General features: G+C 53.3%; 1 protein-coding gene and 1 long non-coding RNA gene across 7 annotated transcripts in view; one reads left to right on the forward strand and one right to left on the reverse strand.

The window, feature by feature from the left end:
• The window catches only part of LOC141409158 (uncharacterized), a 28,437-nt gene extending 23,756 nt beyond the window's left edge, over positions 1 to 4,681 (forward strand). Inside the window, exon 2 of the long non-coding RNA XR_012428015.1 lies at positions 3,878 to 4,681. This is a non-coding gene — a long non-coding RNA (uncharacterized lncRNA). The remainder of the gene's footprint in view (positions 1 to 3,877) is intronic.
• On the reverse strand, positions 755 to 19,070 carry RDH13 (retinol dehydrogenase 13). 6 transcript variants are annotated; one of them, XM_074024790.1, is made up of 7 exons: positions 18,888 to 19,070; positions 14,852 to 14,970; positions 11,564 to 11,719; positions 8,363 to 8,467; positions 8,032 to 8,244; positions 7,099 to 7,200; positions 755 to 1,697 (listed from the first exon to the last, which is right to left on the reverse strand). In XM_074024790.1, exons 1-7 carry the CDS (start codon positions 18,950 to 18,952, stop codon positions 1,663 to 1,665), a joined length of 795 nt encoding a protein of 264 aa, XP_073880891.1. In that variant the 5' UTR covers positions 18,953 to 19,070; the 3' UTR covers positions 755 to 1,662. The 6 variants fall into 6 exon arrangements, with proteins under 6 accessions (XP_073880891.1, XP_073880892.1, XP_005590415.3 ...); XM_005590358.5 differs by lacking the exon at positions 755 to 1,697 and adding an exon at positions 3,864 to 4,990; XM_074024791.1 differs by lacking the exon at positions 8,363 to 8,467.
• Between the last annotated feature and the right edge of the window lie 1,765 nt (positions 19,071 to 20,835).

A 20,835-nucleotide genomic window follows, 5' to 3' on the forward strand; every position in this document is an offset into this window, starting at 1 on the left:
TGTTAGCGTTTCTGTTTGCATTTATTGAACAAGTGGTTTTGTGCTTATCCCTGCAGAATACTATGAGATTTGCCACAAGGGTTATAAAACTATAAACTCGGCCGGGTACAGTGGCTTACGCCTGTAATCCCAACACTTTGGGAGGCTGAGGCGGGCGGATCAACCTGAGGTTGGGAGTTCGAGACCAGCCTGACCAACATGGAAAAATCCCATCTCTACCAAAAATGCAAAATTCGCCGGGCATGGTGGCGCGCGCCTGTAATCCCAGCTACTCAGGAGGCTGAGGCAGGAGAATTGCTTGAACCTGGGAGGCAGAGGTTGCAGTGAGCCGAGATTGCACCACTGCACTCCAGCCTGGGCAACAAGAGCGAAACTCCGTCTAAAAAAAAAAAATTGCTTTTTTGTAGAGTTGGTTTTCACTATGTTGCCCAGGCTGGTCTTGAACTCCTAGGCTCAAGCAATCCGATGACCTCAGCCTCCCAAAGTGCTGGGATTGCAGGTGTGAGCTACTGTGCCTGGCCCCACTGCGTCCTTTTTTAAAGATACATGAAAAGAATCAAACGCAACAGTGAAGGTAAGTCAGTCACCCGATGGCAGAAATTGGGGTGCCTCTGGCGTCTGGTCAGTTGAAGCCAAGGACACTGCTCAGCATTCTTCAATGCACAGGACAGCCCCACCACGGCAGAGAATGATCCGGCCCTCGGTGACACATGTAGGTGTGATTGATGGCATTTAGAAAGAATATTATCATGCCGGGCGTGGTGGCTCACGCCTGTAATCCCAGCACTTTGGGAGGCCGAGACGGGCGGATCACGAGGTCAGGAGATCGAGCCCATCCTGGCTAACACAGTGAAACCCCATCTCTACTAAAAATACAAAAAAACTAGCCGGGCGAGGTGGCAGGTGCCTGTAGTCCCAGCTACTCGGGAGGCTGAGGCAGGAGAATGTCGTGAACCCGGGAGGCGGAGCTTGCAGTGAGTGGAGATCGCGCCACTGCACTCCAGCCTGGGCGACAGAGCGAGACTCCGTCTCAAAAAAAAAAAAAAAAAATATTATCACTTGTTTCCTGTAAGAGCAACTTAGAGCAAGAAAATGGTATTCTTAAGGCCTTCTCTCCTATGAGGCTCCAAGCCAGGGTTGCCATCGCAGAAGATGCTGGACTCGTTTTTTCCTTGAGAGAATTGTACTCAAGGTGATGTACATGTCGCCCTGGGTGCCACTTGGGTGGTTTGGAAAAGTGCTCGGACGCAACACGCCCTGATGAGTCAACAGCAGCCAGCTGGACCCGTCTTCTGGCTCGCGGTTCACGGGCTGTGTTTATCCCTCTGGTTCCTTCACAATCACCTTGGGAGATACGTTGCCTCTGGATCACGCCAGGCAGGTTCTCCCTGTGTGACTGTGTGCTGCAGGGCTGGAAATCAGGGTGGCACTCCGCAACAGCGGCAACCTGACTAGGAAGGCAGGAAGATGCTGCCATCTTTAGAGTTTGTCCTTTGACTTTACTCGATATGAATGAAGATGGGGCACTGCCACACTGCACAACAGAAGAAGTCCAGAAAACTTTCTGGAGATAGCGAGAGGGTGATGCAGCGGACAGCTATGACTGATGACTGCCCTCACCTCTGACTCCCGCTTCCTCCCCGCCTTCTGAACGCACATCCATCACCAACCATAGGTTCCTGTTTGGGGTTTGCTGGCTGGGGGGGAAAAAAAAGGAAGCCTGGCTTTCTACTAAAAACCACTTCCTTTGCCCATTTATCAAACTCAAACCCTCGGTGGGCCACATAACATCATCCTCCATCCCAGGCAACGAGGTGTTTCTGGAGCACTCCGGTCTATCAGGGACCTGGTCAGTTGCCATCGCATATGTATGTGGGGCCAGCCCCTGTGCCACCGAAGAGGGGGATGTTGAAAACTTGTTACAGCTGGGAGCGGTGCCCCCTTGGTTCAAGCAGTTCTTCTGCCTCAGCCTCCCTAGTAGCTGGGATTACAGGAGTGCACCATCACGCCTGGCCAGTGTTGTGTACTTTTTATCACAATTTAAAAAAGGAAAGAGTGCCTGGGTGAGTCCTATGCACCTATTCAGAGAACCAGAGGCTTTGAGGCTTTTATCCTCAGCCCACCCATCTCATGGGAGTGTTTTTCAAACTTGCTTTTCTCCCATTGAGAAATAACGTCCTACACACACACACTCCTGTCGGCGTGCTTCCGATTCCCCCTCCTGGTATCACACCCTGGAGGGGTCCACTCCTTTTGGGCTGAGTCTGTAACTTGCCCCCAAGCAAGAGCATACAGCAAGCTCACGCACGTGGTTGTTGGTGTGATTCAGTTTCTCCCGGTTCCTCCCTGGCTTCTCCACAGGGCTGCTCACCAGGACAGCTGGCTCCACCACAGCCAGCCAGCGAGAGGGCAAGACAGAGGGCTGGCAGGAGGGATGCTACCATCCAGAGGTCGGTTTTGTAGCCTAACCACAAGACTAACCAACTGTCACCTCTGCCCTATCCTACTGCTAGAAACCAGTCGCTACGCCGGGCGCGGTGGCTCACGCCTGTAATCCCAGCACTTTGGGAGGCTGAGGTGGATGAATCACGAGGTCAGGAGATCGAGACCATCCTGGTTAACACGATGAAACCCCATCTCTACTAAAAATATAAAAAAATTAGCCGGGCACAGTGGAGGGCGCCTTTAGTCCCAGCTACTCGGGAGCCTGAGGCAGAATGGCGTGAATCCAGGAACCAGAACTTGCAGTGAGCGGGAGATCACGCCACTGCACTCCAGCCTGGACAACAGAGCAAGACTCTGTCTCAAAAAAATAAAGTCGCTACATCTCCCCACAGTCAAAGGGAGGTGGTCTCACTGTGGGATCCACTGGAAGTTGCCTACCAGAGTCAGGTCATCCCAAATGCACCCTCCAGCCATTGGGTATGGCATCAGAAAGAAAACTACGGCCAGGTACAGTGGCTCATACCTGTAATCCCAACAATTTGGGAGGCCGTGGCAGAAGGATCACTTGAGCCCAGGAGTTTGAGACCAGCCTGGGCAACATAGCAAGACCCCACCTCTACAAATAATTAGCCAAGTGTGGTGGCGTGCACCTGTAGTCCCAGCTACTCAGGAGGCTGAGGCAGGAGAATCACAGGAGGTCGAGGCTGTAGTGAGCTGTGATGGCACTGCACTCCAGCCTTAGCAAGAGTGAGACCTTGTCTCTAAAAAGCAAAAAGGGCTGGGTGCACTGGCTCACACCTGTAATTCCTGTACTTTGGGAGGCCAAGACGGGTGGATCACCTGAGGTCAGGAGTTCAAGACCAGGCCTGGCCAACATGGTGATGCCCCGTCTTCAATTAGCCAGGTGTGGTGGAAGACGCCTGTAATCCCAGCTACTCGAGAGGCTGAGGCATGAGAATCGCTTGAACCCAGGAGGCAGAGGTTGCAGTGAGCCGAGATCATGCCATTGCACTCCAGCCTGGGCAACAGGGTGAGACTGGGTGGCTATTCTGCATACTGTAGGATATTGAGCAGCATCCCTGGCCTCCCCAGTATCTCAAATATGAAAACATGTTTTATATCTCGATTACTGAGCTTTTCCGTGTCTCCTTCGGTTCTGCACCTAAGCTGAGAGCCCCTTCCTCTCACCCTGATCTCTACCCATTTTCTAACAAGCTGTCTTGTAAGATGCCCGGACTGAAACGGTTATGGCCTGTGAAAGGGGTGAAGGGGGCTTTCATCTCTAAAACGTCTGAACTTCTGCATGGCCTGTTGCCCTGGTGATAAACTAAAAGGAAGAAATCCAGGAGTTGCCTTTGTTCAGCTCAGGGCATTCACCCATGCACAGAGGAAAAAGTAAAACCTACGACTCAAGTACATTTTCTTTTTTTAGTGAGCAAGTTTGAGAGTCTGCAGTTTGGACTACCATGAGAATTGACAGGAAGGTGGGAGCCCCAGGCAATCCCAGGTCCTGTAGCAGCAGCTGGTGGGGTTCCCACTCCATGCCGTGCAGAGCCTGAACTCGGGATGACACCTGCACCTGCTCTCTGGCCGGGCTCTGGCACAGGAAGCCCTCAGCAAACGCCCCTGGCAAGGGCTGTGCACAGCCACAGTGACCAGACAACAGCTGGCCGCACCACACCGTCACGGGAGACAGCGGTTATTCTGAGCACCTCACCGCTGAAGAAACCAAGGCTCAGAGAAGACCCCTGCATGCACAAGGTCCCACGGGTACCCAAGAATCCGAGTGTCAGACAGCTTGCCCATGCTCTTTGCGGAGCACCTTGGAGCCCTCCCCCACAGGCACCGCTGGCTCTCCTGACATGGCCCACAAGTGCACGGAGCCTGTGCCTCCTCGGCCATTGCCAGTTTAGATTCCCAGGGGAAGCATCAGATGGCCCCGCTCCCCTGCTGGCAGCAGAGCACATGGGACCAGCCGGAGCCCAGGGCAGTGGTCACCCGCAGGCCAGTCCACTGCGGCCAGCACCGCCCCCTAGAGGAAGCCGCGGGCATGGGGGCCGGCAGTCCTGGGTCTCCCAGCTCAGGTGGTGCCAACACCGCCCCCTAGAGGATGCTGCGGGCATGGGGGCCGGCAGTCTTGGGTCTCCGGGCTCAGGTGGTGCCAGCACCGCCCCCTAGAGGATGCTGCGGGCATGGGGGCCGGCAGTCTTGGGTCTCCCGGCTCAGGTGGTGCCAGGAAGCTGCGGGCATGGCAGACAGTGGCCCTCGGTCTTGCGGCTCCATCCTGGCTTTCAAATCTGCTCCAGAGGTTATCTGGGAAGGGGCTGCTGCCTCACAGAGGGAGCCTCTAAGCCCACCAGGCGGGCGCTTTCAGCCCAAAGCCTCCGGGCCACCTCCTCATCCTCAGCCTCGGGGGCCGGGGCCTTCTGTTTGAGTCCATCGAAGTACTTTCCGGAAACATCCGCCAGTTCCTCTGCCACAGCCAGGTATGTGCTGGGCTGGGCGGCCAGCTCGGGGCTCTTGACCAGCAGCCAGATGATGGGCCCTGCAATCAGCCCACAGGGCACTCAGTCCACACACGCTCAGAGAAGTGAGGAAGCCCCACTCCCCCATCAGGGAGCTCCGGGCCCCTGGAGTCCCACAGAGCCCTCCTCCCGCCCCTTCCCCTTGGCTGCCTCTATCTGCAGTTCCCTTCCCTGGCACTGCCCAGGCTAATCCCTCCAGACCAGGGATCAAGACCAGAAGCTGCCTCCCCCAAGGAGCCCTCCTGGCTTTGTCCAGGAAAATGGAAGCTCTCCTCCTCTTGATTAGCCCCAGTCCTCACCCTACCCCATTTCTCCTTAAATAACTTCTACTTATTAAATGCACCTAGCACCAGCCTCAGGTTAAGAATTTTTTTTTTGGCCAGGCGAGGTGGCTCAGGCCTGTAATCACAGCACATTGGGAGGCCGAGGCAGGCGGATGGCCTGGGGTCAGGACTTCAGACCAGCCTCGCCAACATGATGAAACCCCATTTCTACTAAAAATACAAAACTTAGCCAGGCATGGTGGTGGGTGCCTGTAATCTCAGCTGCTTGGGAGGCTGAGGCAGGAGAATCCCTTGAACCCAGGAGGCGGAGGTTGCAGTGAGCCAAGGTTGCACCATTGCACTCCAGCCTGGGTGACAAGAGCAAAACTCCATCTCAAAAAAAAATAATTTATATATAATTTATTTTTGGAGACCTGGTGTCTCACTGTCACCCAGGCTGGAGTAGAGTGGCGCGATCTTAGTTCACGGTAACCTCTGCCTCCCAGGTTCAAGCAATTCTCCTGCCTCAGCCTCCTGAGTAACTGGGACTTCAGGCACCCGCCACCACGCCTGGCTTTTTTTTTTTTTTTTTTTTTTTTTTGAGACAGAGTTTTGCTCTTGTTACCCAGGCTGGAGTGCAATGGCACGATCTCGGCTCACCACAACCTCCACCTCTCGGGTTCAAGCAATTCTCCCGCCTCAGCCTCCCGAGTAGCTGGGATTACAGGCATGCACCACCACACCCAGCTAATTTTGTATTTTTAGTAGAGACGGGGTTTCTCCATGTTGGTCAGGCTGGTCTCAAACTCCCGACCTCAGGTGATCTGCCCGCCTCGGCCTCCCAAAGTGCTGAGATTACAGATGTGAGCCATCCCGCCCAGCCTTAATTTTTGTATTTTTAATAGAGATGGGGTTTCACCATGGTGGCCAGGCTGGTCTCGAACTCCTGACCTGAGGTAATCCGCCTGCCACAGCCTCCCACAGTGCTGGGATTACAGGCATGGCTATTAGCCTGGCCAAGTTAAGATTCTTGATGCCAACCACTCACCCACTCCATGTTTTTCAGGATCATAAACACTAGTTATAAAGCTTCAACTGGCTGGGGGTGGTGGCTCACGCCTGTAATCTCAGCACTTTGGGAGGCTGAGGCAGGTGGATCACCTGAGGTCAGGAGTTCGAGACCAGCCTGACCAATATGGTGAAACCCCACCTCTACTAAAAATACCAAAATTAGCTGGGTGTGGTGGTGTGCACCTGTAATCCCAGCTACTTGGAGACAGGAGAATCTCTTGAACCTAGGAGGTGGAAGTTGCAATGAGTCAAGATCGTGCCATTGTAGTCAAGCCTGGGTGACAGAGCAAGACTTCATCTCAAAAATAAAATAAATAAAGCTCCAACTGTTTATTCCGCCTGTTCTCTGGGCAGGGCACTGTGCTAGCCCTTTTAAGGAAGGTCTTGTCTAACCCTCCCAGTGCCTGTGAGGTGAGTCCTGTTATGGCCTCCACTCTGCCGATGAAGAAACAGGCTCAGAGGGGTAACAGCACTTCCCCAGGAGGCGCGGCTGGTTTGGGGTGAAGCTGGAGTTACCCTGAGCACAGTCTGACTCCAGGAGTCAGTTCCACGGCCTCTCCTCTGAGACACGCTTTTCTCATCGGCCAGCGGGTCTCTGCCTGCTTCCTGAGGCTATTAGAGGTTGGCAGGCCAGGTCGACAGAGGAAAGGGACCCGTCCTGTGCCTCAGAAGACACAGGTGAGGAGCAGGCATGCGGCCCCAGGGACCGTCTCTGAGGGAGGGTCCTGGGCCCCGGGCTGAGAAAGCAAGGGTGGAGGGCTCAGCGTGCAGACCCCAGGCTGGGAGGGACTCACCGAGCGTGGTGCTGGAGAAGGTGGAGCCATGGATGCCCGTGTGTCTGCCCAGCTCTGTCCTGGCCACGCCGGGGTGCAGGGCGTTGACAGTCACACCAGAGCCTGGGGAAGAAAGAGAAGACTGAGGGAGAGGTCCAGCCTCACCTGGAAGGCTGTGGCAGCCCACACCCAGCTGTGGGGCTTCCGGGCGCCAGGCTGCTTCCTACACTCAAACCCCATCGTCCCTCTTGCTCTGAAATCTTAGTGGTCTTATCTTGCAGGGCGGCTCTGCCACATGGCTGCTGGGAGCCGAGCTGTCCTGGAGGGCTTGATAAACCCAGAACGCTGAGCTCACCCCAGGAATTCAAATCAGTGGGTGAGGGTGGGATCTGAGATACTGTAACTCTGACCAGCTCCCACTGGGGCTGGCACCGCTGGTCCACAGACCGTCTTTCAGAAGCAAAGGCCCAGCACAGATTCCTCAACCTCAGCACTATGGACGCTGTGGATCGGGAGGAGTGAGGGGCCGTCCTGTGTGCTGTAGGACCTTGAGCAGCATCCGGGCCTTTACACTCCAGATGCCCAGAGCAATCTCTCCCCCACCCAGATGTGATCACTGTGTTTCCAGGCATTGACAACTGTGGGCCAGAACTGCCCCTGGTTGAGACTCACTGGCTGGAGCCAAAAGGCTGAGCTGCCTGCCCAGCAGCAGCAGGGAAGGACACCTGATCCAGGCAGACTAGACCACCTGGGATGAACAGACAATCAGCAGAAGAACAATCGATTAGTGATGTCTGCTTCAGGCACCAGAAGGGGGCAGGGTGGTCTGTGTGCTCTACTTTTGCAGATTCTGTTGTGGAGCCACAGCTTGGCCTCCCATCAGCCTAGGATCATGGAAGGGCTGCTCTAGGCTCAGAGTAAAGCAAGAGGGAGGCCGAGCCTAGTGCCCCGTACCTTGCAGCCGCCGGCTCAGCTCCTTGGTGAAGAGGACGATGGCCAGCTTGCTCTGGCAGTAGGCGGCTTTGGTGTTATACTTCCTCGTCTGCCAGTTCAAGTCATCAAAGTCTATGTGCCCAGCCACATGGGCCAAGGACGAGAGGTTGATGATCCGCGAAGGGGCTGAGGCTTTCAGCTTGTCCAGCAGCAAGTTCGTCAAGAGAAAGTGACCTGGATTAAGGATGACAAAAAGGTCACTTTTGGCTCACGCCTAAAATCCCAGCACTTTGGGAGGACGACGGGGGAGGATCGCTTGAGCCCACGGGGCAGCCCCCTGCCCAGGCCTCACCCAGGTGGTTAACGCCAAACTGCATCTCAAAGCCGTCCTCAGTGGTCCAGTGGGGGCACCGCATCACGCCCGCGTTGTTGATTAGAATGTCCACTCGCTCCTCCTCTGGAAGGGAGGGGTTGGGAAGGAGACATCAGGGTGAGGATAGACCCCAGCCTGAGGCTAAGAAAGGAGGCATCAGGCCGGGCGCGGTGGCTCAAGCCTGTAATCCCAGCACTTTGGGAGGCCGAGACGGGCGGATCACGAGGTCAGGAGATCGAGACCATCCTGGCTAACACGGTAAAACCCCGTCTCTACTAAAAAATACAAAAAACTAGCCGGGCGAGGTGGCGGCGCCTGTAGTCCCAGGTACTCGGGAGGCTGAGGCAGGAGAATGGCGTCAACCAGGGAGGCGGAGCTTGCAGTGAGCTGAGATCTGGCCACTGCACTCCAGCCTGGGCGACAGAGCGAGACTCCGTCTCAAAAAAAAAAAAAAAGGAGGCATCACCTGCCCAGGTGCATCCACCCTGGGTCCTTGCTGCCCACAAGGCCCTGCACTGTCTCAGGACCTCAGTGCTCTGGACACCTGTCTCCACAAGCCAGAGACAGGAGGAGAGGCGCCCCGGGCGGGATTACCTCGGACAGTGTGCATGAAGGCAACAGTGCTGTACCTGGTACACAGCAGGTGCTTAATAAATATTCATCCACCTCTGAGACTCTGAGGCTGTTCTCACTGTCCTTTGTGATCTCACCATAGCGCCTCTCACCTACTCCACAACAGCGCCAGCTCTTTCTTGATCCCCAAGGGCACAGCAGGGGCTCAATATGAATGAATGAATGAATGAGCGAATCTGCACCTGCACCTGCCTCCCTATGGCTATGAGTGGCACGAGGACAGCTCTGGTTCACCTCACAACTCCAGCACCTGGTCAGGTCTCAGATCGCCTTTACTAAATAAATGAGGTCCCACAACTCCCCCTTTCCTTGTTCATTTCCTGAGTACCCGTTAACTGAGTGGGGCACATTGACTCCGAACAAGAAAGCTTTGGCCCTTTCAGTGCCAGACTAGAAAACAAACAAAGTAGCCGGGCGCGGTGGCTCACACCTGTAATCCCAGCACTTTGTGAGGCCGAGGCAGGGGGATCACAAGGTCAGGAGTTCAAGACCAGCCTGGCCAACATAGTGAAACCCCATCTCTACTAAAAATACAAAAATGAGCCAGCCATGGTGGCACACGCCTATAGTCTCGGGAGGCTGAAGGAGGAGAATCGCTTGAACCCAGGAGGCGGAGGTTGCAGTGAGCCGAGATAGTGTCACTGCACTCCAGCCTGGGTGACAGAGCAAGACTCCATCTCAAACAAAAAATTGGTAAGAGGCCAGGTCTTGCTCTGTAGTCCAGGTTAGTGTGCAGTGGCACAAACACGGTTCACTGCAGCCTTGAACTCCTGGGCTCAAGCAATCCTCCTGCCTCAGCCTCCTGAGTAGCTGGGGCTATAGGCACACGCCAGGATGCCCGGCTAATTTTTTTTTTTTTTTTTTTTTTTTTTTTTTTTGAGACTGAGTCTTGCTCTGTCACCCAGGCTAGAGTGCAGTGGCCAGATCTCAGCTCACTGCAAGCTCCGCCTCCCGGGTTTACGCCATTCTCCTGCCTCAGCCTCTCGAGTAGCTGGGACTACAGGCGCCCGCCACCTCGCCCGGCTAGTTTTTTGTATTTTTTAGTAGAGACGGAGTTTCACCATGTTAGCCAGGCTGGTCTCGAACTCCTGACCTCAAGTGATCTACCCGCCTCAGCCTCCCAAAGTGCTGGGATTACAGGCATGAGCCACTGCACCTGGCCAGTTCTGTCTTCTTTACACTGCAGTATTTTATAAATGTCCCATAACTAACACATATTTATTTAACCATGGTGGGGAAGGTACTTGATCAATAAATGCTTAATAAGGCCGGGCACAGTGGCTCAAGCCTGTAATCCCAGCACTGTGGGAAGCCAAGGCAGGTGGATCACTTGAGCCCAGGAGTTTGAAACCAGCCTGAGCAACATGGTGAAACCCCAGCTCTACAAAAAACAAACAAAAAAAAACGTATATGTATATATATATAAAATAATTACTCTGTGTGGTGGCATAAGCCTGTACTCCCAGCTACTTGGAAGTGGGAGGATCACTTGAGCCCAGGAGGTTGAGACTGCAATGAGCCATGACTGCACCACTGCACTCCAGCCTGGGTGACAGAGCAAGACCCTGTCTCAAAAAAAAAAAAAAGAAAAAATTAGCCAGATGCGGTGGTGTGCTTCCATAGCCCCAGCTACTCAGGAGTCTGAGGCAGGAGGATCACTTGAGCCCAAGAGGTCAAGGCTGCAGGGAGCTGTGTTTGTGCCACTGCACTCCAGCCTGGGTGACAGAGACAGACCCTGTCTCAAACTAACTAATTATTCAGGCCGGGTGCGGTGGCTCACGCCTGTAATCCCAGCACTTTGGGAGGCAGAGGCAGGAGGATCACTTGAGGTCAGGAGTTCGAGATCAGCCTGACCAATGTGGTGAAACCGTCTCTACCTAAAACAAAAAATTAGCCAGGCATGGTGGCAGGTGCCTGTAATCCCAGCTACTCAGGGGGCTGAGGCAGGAGAATCATTTGAAACCAGGAGATGGAGGTTGCAGTGAGGCAAGATCACACCACAGCACTCCAGCCTGGGCAACAACAGCGAGACTTCATCTGTCTCAAAACAAACAAACAAAACATAAAGTCAGCGGGGTGCAGTGGCTCACGCCTGTAATCCCAGCACTTTGGAAGGCTGAGGCAGATGGATCACCTGAAGTCAGGAGTTTGAGACCAGCGTGGCTAACGTGGTGAAACCCCGTCTCTACTAAAAATAAAAAATTAGCAGGGTGTGGTGGCGGGCACCTTAATCCCAGCTACTCAGGAGGCTGTGCGCTTGAACCCGGGAGGCAGAGGTTCCAGTGAGCCGAGATCGTGCCGTTGCACTCCAGCCTGGCCGACAGAGTGAGACTCTGTCTCAAAAAAATAATAATAATAAACAAATGAATAAATAAAGTCATTGCTTGCAGGCTGTACAAAAAAAGGCAGCAGCTGGATTTGGCCCCTAGCCCATGGTTTGCCAAAACTCTGCTCTAAAGTTTGCTTGCTTCATTCACTCCTCAGAGCCTAGCCCTGGGAGCCGCCTCTCCCAGTCCTCATCCCACACGGCCAGCGTTCTCCTCCTACCTTCAATGATCTTCACTGCAAACTCTCGGATGGACTTGAGGGAAGCCAAGTCCAGGTGCCGGGCATTGACGTGGTGATTGAGAGTCTCCCCGCGGATGTCCTTTGCTGCCGCCTCACACTTCTCCATGTCTCGGCAGGCCAGGATGATGTTGCCTCCTGAAAACCCAGGATGGAAAAAGATTTAAATTAGTAATCCACGCCTGGCCGGGCGCGGTGGCTCACGCCTGTAATCCCAGCACTTTGGGAGGCCGAGACGGGTGGATCACGAGGTCAGGAGATCAAGACCATCCTGGTTAACACGGTGAAACCCCGTCTCTAGCCGGGCGCGGTGGCTCAAGCCTGTAATCCCAGCACTTTGGGAGGCCGAGACGGGTGGATCACGAGGTCAGGAGATCGAGACCATCCTGGCTAACACGGTGAAACCCTGTCTCTACTAAAAATACAAAAAAAAAAAAAAACTAGCCGGGCGCGGTGGCGGGCGCCTGTAGTCCCAGCTACTCGGGAGGCTGAGGCAGGAGAATGGCGTGAACCCGGGAGGCGGAGCTTGCAGTGAGCTGAGATCCGGCCACTGCACTTCAGCCTGGGCGACAGAGCGAGACTCCGTCTCAAAAAAAAAAAAAAGAAACCCCGTCTCTACAAAATATACAAAAAATTAGCCAGGCGCCGTGGCGGGCACCTGTAGTCCCAGCTACTCGGGAGGCTGAGGCAGGAGAACAGCGTGAACCTGGGAGTTGGAGCTTGCAATAAGCCGTGATCACGCCACTGCACTCCAGCCTGGGCGACGAGCGAGACTCCGTCTCAATAATAATCCCCTCCTAGGTACTGATCCCAGAGAAATGAAAACATATGTCTACACAAAAACACGTGCACCAATGTTCACTGCAGCATTCTTCATAAGAGCCAAAAGGTAGAAACAACCAAATGTCGGGGGGAGGGGGGAGGGACTGCATTGGGAGTTATACCTGATGTAAATGACGAGTTGATGGGTGCAGCACACTAACATGGCACAAGTATACATACGTAACAAACCTGCAAGTTATGCACATGTACCCTAGAACTTAAATTAAAAAAAAAAAAAAAACAACCAAATGTCTATCCGTGAATGAAGGGCTAACAAAATGTGGTCCATCCATAGAGATGGAATATTAGCCATGAAAAGGAGTGAAGCACTGGCTCACGCTACAGCAAGGATGACCCTCAGAAACACTGTGCTCAGGGAAAGAAACCAGACACGAAAGACCACAGTGTCCAGTCCCATTTACATGAATGCTATGTGTATGATTTCACACCTATGAAATGCCCAGAATAGGCAAATCTATAGAGAAAGAAAATAGATTATTGGTTTTCTAGGGCTGCAGGCAGAGGGAATTACAGCTTGATAGTTAAAAGTGAGCAAGGTTTCTTTCTAGGGTAACAGAAATGTTCTAAGACTGACTTTAAAGATGGTTGCATCACTCTGCACTCTGTGACTATACTAAACACCATGGAATTCATCAGGCACGGTGGCTCACACCTGGAATCCCAGCACTTGGGGAGGGCATTAGGACTTTTTTTCCTTTTTTTTTTTTTTGTAGTTGGAGTCTCACTCTGTCACCGAGGCTGGAGTGCAGTGGTGCAATCTCAGCTCACTGCAACCTCCACCTCCCAGGTTCAAGCGATTCTCCTGCCTCAGCCTCCCGAGTAGCTGGGATTACAGGCGCCTGCCACCACACCTAGCTAATTTTTTTTTTTTTTTTTTTTTTTTTTTTTAGTAGAGACAAGGGTTTCACCATGTTAGCCAAGCTAGTCTTGAACTTCTGACCTCAGGTGATCCACTCCGCAGCTTCCCAAAGTACTGGGATTACAAATAAGCCACAATGCCTGGCCTCCAATTTTTTTGTTGTGGTAAAATACAAATCACTTAAAATTAACCATCTTAACCTCCCCCCCGCTTTTTTTTTTTTTTTTTTTAAGTCAGAGTCTCATTCTGCTGCCCTGGCTGGGTGCTGGCACCATCATTGCTCACCTCAGCCTTGAAGTCCTGGGCTCAAGTGACCTGGGACTACAGGCACCACCTGTGCCAGCATGCCTGGCTAATTTTGGTAGAGATGTGGGTCTTGCTACAGTGTCCAGGCTGGTCTGGAAACCCTGGCCTCAAGTGATCCTCCTGCCTTAGCCTCCAAAAGTGCTGGAATTATAGATGTGAACCAAGACCAGCCCTCTTAACCATTTTTAAGCGTCCAGTTCATTGGTATTAAAAACATTCATGGTAGCTCACACCTGTAATCCCAGCATTTTGGGAGGCCGAGGCGGGTGGATCACTTGAGGTCAGGAGTTCAAGACGAGGCCAACATGGAGAAACCCCGTCTCTACTAAAAATACAAAATTAGCTGGTTGTGGTGCCACATGCCTGTAGTCCCAGCCACTTGGGAGGCTGAGGCAGGAGAATCACTTGAACCCAGGAGGTGGAGGTTGCAGTGAGCTGAGGTCATGCCACTGCACTCCAGCCTGGGCGACAAGAGCAAAACTCCCTCTCAAAAAGAAACAGTAATAATAATTTCTAATGTTGTGCAACCATCACAACCACCTGTTTCTCAAACTGTTTCGTCTTCCCAAACTAAACTTCTGTGCCCATTAAATAATTAACTCCCCATTCTCTCCTCCCCTCCCAACCCCTGGCAAGCCATTATTCAAACTTCTCTATGAATTTAACTCTAGGTAGCTCCTATAAGTGGAATCATACAGTATTTGCTCTTCTGTCGACTGACTGATTTCACTTCATAGAATGTCCTCAAGGTTCATCGTTTCAATGACCTTACTTTTTGTTTTGTTTTGTTTTGCTTTGTTTTGAAGATGGAGTCCCGCTCTGTTGCCCAGGCTGGAGTGCAGTGGTGCGATCTCGGTTCACCGCAACCTCTGCCTCCCGGGTTCAAGCGATTCTCCTGCCTCAGTCTCTCGGGTAGCTTGGGATTACAGGCACCCACTACAATGCCTGGCTAATTTTTGTATTTTTAGTAGAGATGGGGTTTCACCACGTTGGTTAGGCTGGTCTCGAACTCCTGACCTGGTGATCCATCCGCCTTAGCCTCCCAAAGTGCTGGGATTACAGGCTTGAGCCACTGCGCCCGGCCAATGCCCTTCGTTTTTAAGGCTGAATCATATACCACTGTCTACAGAGGCCACATTCTGTTTCTCTGTTCATCTGTGGATGGATGCCTGGCTTCCTTCCACCTTTGGACTGTAAATAACGCTGCAGTGAGCATGGATGTGCAGATATCTCTCTGAGAGCCAAAGCAGAGGAGATTTTACCTCTCTTGGCCAATTCCAAGGCGGTCTGCTTCCCGATGCCTGTGTTGGCGCCCGTCACGATGACCGTCTTCCCAGGGATGGTGGCCTTGCTGGGACAAGCCCCACCGGTGACATAGTCCCTGAGGGTGAGCAGCAGCATGGTCAGTCCTATCTGCCAACTCTCACTCCACGTGCCCCTGACTGAGTGATCTCAGGCAAAGCCGTCTGAGCTCACTCACATCTCCCAACTGAAACACAGACGTCATCACATCACACCACGGGATCTCCGTCCTGTTCTCCATAAATGACTCCACCCAGTGTCTGGTGTGTGGAACGCCTTCCACAAGTGACAGTCTTTTTTTTTTTTTATTGAGATGGAGTCTCACTCTGTCGCCCAGGCTGCAGTGCAGTGGTGCGATCTCGGCTCACTGCAAGCTCCGCCTCCCGGGTTCACGCCATTCTCCTGCCTCAGCCTCCCAAGTAGCTGGGACTACAGGCACCGCCACCTCGCCTGGCTGATATTTTGTATTTTTAGTAGAGACGGGGTTTCACTGTGTAAGCCAGGATGGTCTCCATCGCCTGACCTCGTGATCCACCTGCCTCGGTCTCCCAAAGTGCTGGGATTACAGGTGTGAGCCACCGTGCCTGGTGACAGTCGTTATTTTATAAATGCCCACTGCATGAGATTCCCAGCTGGGCGAGGTGGCTCGCACCTGTAATCCCAGCACTTTGGGAGGCCAAAGTCGGGGGTGGGGGGCAGGTCACTTGAGGTCAGGAGTTCGAGTCCAGCCTGGCAAACGTGGGGAGACCCCTGTCTCTACTAAAAATACAAAAATTGCCGAGCGCGGTGGTTCACGCCTGTAATCCCAGCACTTTGGGAGGCCGAGGCGGGCGGATCACAAGGTCAGGAGATCGAGACCATCCTGGCTAACTCGGTGAAACCCCGTCTCTACTAAAAATACAAAAAACTAACCGAGCGTGGTGGCGGGCGCCTGTAGTCCCAGCTACTCGGGAGGCTGAGGCAGGAGAATGGCGTGAACCCGGGAGGCGGAGCTTGCAGTGAGCGGAGGAGATCGCGCCACTTGCGCTCCAGCCTGGGCGAGAGCGAGACTCCGTCTCAAAAAAAAAAAAAAAAAAAAATTAGCCAGGCATGGTGGTGCACACCTGTAATCCAGCTACTCCAGGGACTGAGGCACGAGAATTGCTTGAACCCGGAAGGCGGGGGTTGCAGTGAGTCAAAATGGCGCCAGCCTGGGCAACAGGGTAAGACGCCGTCTCAAAAAAATTTTAATTTAAATTTAAAATGCCCACTGAATGAGATTTCCGCGGCTGCTGTACACATTACCACAAACTTAGTGGCTTAAAACCACGTAAGTGCATCCTCCTACAGTTCTTTAGGTCAAGAGTCCAAAATACGTCTCACTGGAATAAATCAAGGTATTGGCAGAGTCAGGTTCCTTCTGGAGGCTCTAGGGGAGAATCCATTTCCAGCTCCTACAAATCGCCACATTCCTCCACTCCTGGCCCCACCTCCATCTTCAAACCGCATAATCACTGGAACCTCTCCTTTATTTATTTTTATTTTTTTATTTTTATTTATTTATTTATTTATTTATTTTGAGACGGAGTCTCACTCTGTCTCCCAGGCTGGAGTGCAGTGGCCCGATCTCGACTCACTACAACCTCCGCCTCCCGGGTTCAAGCAATTCTCCTGCCTCAGCCTCCTGAGTAGCTGGGACTACAGGCGTCCACCACCACCCCCGGCTAATTTTTGTATTTTTAGTAGAGACGGGATTTCACCATATTGGCCAGGCTGGTCTCGAACTCCTGACCTTGTGATCCGCCCGCCTCAGCCTCCCAAAGTGCTGGGATTACAGGCGCGAGCCACCGCGCCTGGCTTTTATTTTTATTTTTTTGAGGCAGTCTCACTCTGTCGCCCAGGCTGGAGTGCAGTGGCATGATCTCAGCTCACTGTAACCTCCGCCTCCCAGGTTCAAGCGATTCTCCTGCCTCAGCCTCCTGAGTGGCTGGGATTACAGGCACGTGCGACCACGCCCAGCTAATTTATTTTGTATTTTAAGTAGAGGCTGATTTTTACCACGTTGGTCAGGCTGGTCTCGAACTCCTGACCTTGCAATCCGCCTGCCTTGGCCTCCCAAAGTGCTGCGATTACAGGTGTGAGCCACCACACCTGACAACCTCTCTTATCTTCCATCTCCCCTCTGACTGAGCCTCCTGCTCCCTCTTATAAGGACCCTATAAGACCACAAGGCAGGCCCAGCACAGTGCCTCACACATGTAATCCCAGCACTTTGGGAAGGCAGGAGGATCACTTGAGGTAAGGAGTTCAAGACCAGCCATGGCCAACATGCTGACACCCCATCTCTACTAAAAATACAAAAATTAGCAGGGTTTGGTGGTGCGCGCCTATAGACTCAGCTACTCAGGAGGCTGAGGTAGGAGGATCACATGAGCCCAGGGAGGCTGAGGCTGCAGTGAGCTGTGACAGCGTGACTGCACTCCAGCCCAGGGACAGAGAGACCCTGTCTCAAAAAAAAAAAAAAAAAAAGACTACATGATAATCATAAGATCCTTCACTTGGCTGACCATGGTGGCTCATGCCTGTAACCCCAGCACTTTGGGAGGCCGAGGTGGGCAGATCACCTGTGGTCAGGAGTTCGAGACCAACAGCCTGACCAACATGGAGAAATCTCATGCAAAATACAAAATTAGCCAGGCGCTCGGCACGGTGGCTCATGCCTGTAGTCCCAGCACTTTGGGAGGCCAAGGCGGGCTGATCACGAGGTCAGGAGATCCAGACCATCCTGGCTAACACGGTGAAACCCTGTCTCTACTAAAAATACAAAAAATTAGCTGGGCGTGGTGGCGGGCGCCTGTAGTCCCAGCTACTCAGGAGGCTGAGGCAGGAGAATGGCAGGAACCCGAGAGGCGGAGCCTGCAGTGAGCCGAGATTGCCCCACTGCACTCCAGCCTGGGGGATAGAGCCAGACTCCATCTCAAAAAAAAAAAAAAAAAAAAAAAAAAAAGAAATTAGCCAGGCGTGGTGGCACATGACTGTAATCCCAGCTACTCGGGAGGTTGAGGCCGGAGAATTGCTTGAACCCGGGAGGCGGAGTCTGTGGTGAGCCAAGGTAGCACCATTGCGCTCCAGCCTGGGCAACAAGAGCAAAATTCCGTCTCAAAAAAAAAAAGATCCTTCACTTAACACATCAGCAAGAACCTCTGACACCTGAGGTAATGTAGTCACAGGTTCCGAGGATTAGGACGTGGACCCCTCTGTGGAGCCATGACTCTGCCCACCACACCCATGTCCCACAGAGGCTAATGCTGGAAACAAGCCAGTCTCCAGCAACAGGAGGCTGAGCAGGTTAACAGCACTGCACCCACAGGACAGAAGGGCACCATGCAATACAGTGTCCACCAGCCACTAATTTTTTAAGTAAAAAATTTAAGTAAGTTTAAATTAAGAAGGCCGGGCGAGGTGGCTCACGTCTGTAATCCCTGCACTTTGCGAGGCCAAGGCGTGCGGATCACCTGAGGCGCAGGTGTTTGAGACCAGCCTGGCCAACATGGCAAAAACCCTGTCTCTCCTAAAAAAACAAAAATTAGCCGGGCGTGGTGGCGCACCTGTGGTCTCAGCTCCTGGGGACGCTCAGGTAGGAGGATCACCTGAGCCCAGGAGGACAAGGCTGCAGTGAGCCAAGAGCGCGCCACTGCACTCCAGGCTGGGCGCCAGAGCCAGATGCTGCCTTTAAAAATAAACGAACAAATAAATAATACAATAAAATAAAGAGTTTAAAAGTCTGGAAGGAAAGCAACATTTACAAGGGCCCTGGTTCGCCCTTCCCTCCGAGTGACCTTGGGCCGGTGACCTGGCCGGCCAGAGCGCAGGTTTCCCCCCATTTGGGGCGGACACTGCCGGTCGGGAGCTGCGGGGGCTGGACCCGGGTGCGAGGGGCGGGGGTCTCCGCCGTCTTCCCTGCCCCTGCGCGGGAGGCCTGCCTAGACAGTGCACGCGGGGCTAGAAGGTACTCACCTGAGCAGCACGGCGGCGCCTGCTAGTGTGCCCAGCGCCGACAGCGGCAGCAGGTAGCGGTTCATGCCGGGCCGGGGACAGGGGTCGGGGGTCGAAGCGGAGCTGGCTGCACACCAGCCGCCCCGGCCCCTCGGAGGAAGAGCGCGCGGCGCAGCTACCCACGTGCGGAGGCGCAGGCGCGGCGGAGCCCGCGGGTTCCGGAACTGGGCTGCGAGGGGCGGGGCGCGGGCGGAGGGGGCGGGGATCCCAGGGGCCGGACCTATGAGCACGGTCCTGAGCGCTGTCACAGCTGGGAGAAGTGGTTTCAGTAGCCTATGGGCGTGGCTACGTCAGGGGGCGGGGCCTATGGTTTCTTCGAATGACGTCATACTTGCCGCGCCATGTAAGGCGCGTCACAGCTCTGGCGTGAAACAGGTTCGAATCCCACCACTGTCAATTCCAGACTGTGACCCTCTGTGTGTCTTTCAAATATATCAGCCTATTCCTTCATCTGGAAATGTGTGTTTACCTTCTTCATAGACTTTTGGGGATAATTTGAGAATTTCCATGCACAGAAACAAGGATCTAGTAGCCTGCGGGTACCCAAGCTCCTGGGGTCCTGCGGGAGAAGGCAGCTGGGGGCCTGGACTCCTGGGTCCAAGGGAGGAGGGGCTAGGGGCCTGGACTCCTGGGTCCAAGGGAGGAGGGGCCGGGGGCATGGACTTCTAGGTCCCAGGGAGGAGGGACAAGTGCCTGGACTCCTGACTCAGAGGGAGGAAGGGCTGGTGGCCTATTCATTTCCAAATTCTCAGAATCTCATCCCCATGTCTGGCTCTGCACAGAGATCTCTCCCCTGAACTCTGCCGGAACTACCTTTCTTAGATTGAGTATTGCAGACACTCCTGCACTTACCTGTCCATGTTTATCACCCCCACCAAACTGGGATGCACCTCTGGGCACCTGCTTCCCCTTGCACTGCTCAGAGCGAGCATATCTGATTACCACCTCCTACCCCTGACAGTGCCTGAGACTCCATGAGCAGACACTGCTGGGAACAGGGAAGAATTCAATCCAAGTCACTCTAACTAGGAGTAAGTTTTCTTCCGCATCAGATGAACTGTCATCTTCTTATATGAGTCCTGCCATAATGGAGATTACACAGACAGGAAGAGCTATTTTAAGACCTTAGTCCATGGCCGGGCGCGGTGGCTCACGCCTGTAATCCCAGCACTTTGGGAGGTGGAGGTGGACGGATCACGAGGTCAGGAGATCGAGACCATCCTAGCCAACATGGTGAAACCCTGTCTCTACTAAAAATACAAAAATTAGCCGGTTGTGGTGGCGCTCACCTGTAGTCCCAGCTATTCAGGAGGCTGAGGCAGGAGAATCACTTGAACTCGGGAGGCAGAGGTTGCAGTGAGCCGAGATCGCCCTACTGCATTCCAGCCTGGCGACAGAGTGAAACTGTGTCAAAAAAAAAAAAGACAAAAAAAAAAAAAAAAAAACACCTTAGTCCTGTAGACCTTAAGCTCTCACCATCTCAAACGTATTAAACCAGTTACACAATGACAAATGCTGTATAATTTCACTTACATGAGGCACTTGGAGGAGTCAAATTCATAGAGACAGAAAATAAGAGTGGTGGCTGCCAGGGGCTGGAGGAGATGAGATTGGGAAGTCGCAGGATTTGTTTCTTGTTTTGTTTTGTTTTTTGAGAGACAGAGTCTCACTGCGTCGCCCAGGCTGGAGTGCAGTGGCGTGATCTCGGCTCACTGCAACCTCCGCCCCCTGGGTTCAAGCAATTCTCCTGCCTCAGCCTCCCGAGTAGCTGGGGCTACAGGCGTGCACCACCACACCCAGCTAATTTTTGTATTTTTAGTAGAGATGGGGTTTCACCATGTTGGCCAGGATGGTCTCAAACTCCTGACCTCAGGTGATCCACCTGACTCACCCTCCCAAAGTGCTGGGA

Source organism: Macaca fascicularis, chromosome 19, assembly GCF_037993035.2.
Source record: "Macaca fascicularis isolate 582-1 chromosome 19, T2T-MFA8v1.1".
Lineage (NCBI taxonomy): Eukaryota > Metazoa > Chordata > Mammalia > Primates > Cercopithecidae > Macaca > Macaca fascicularis.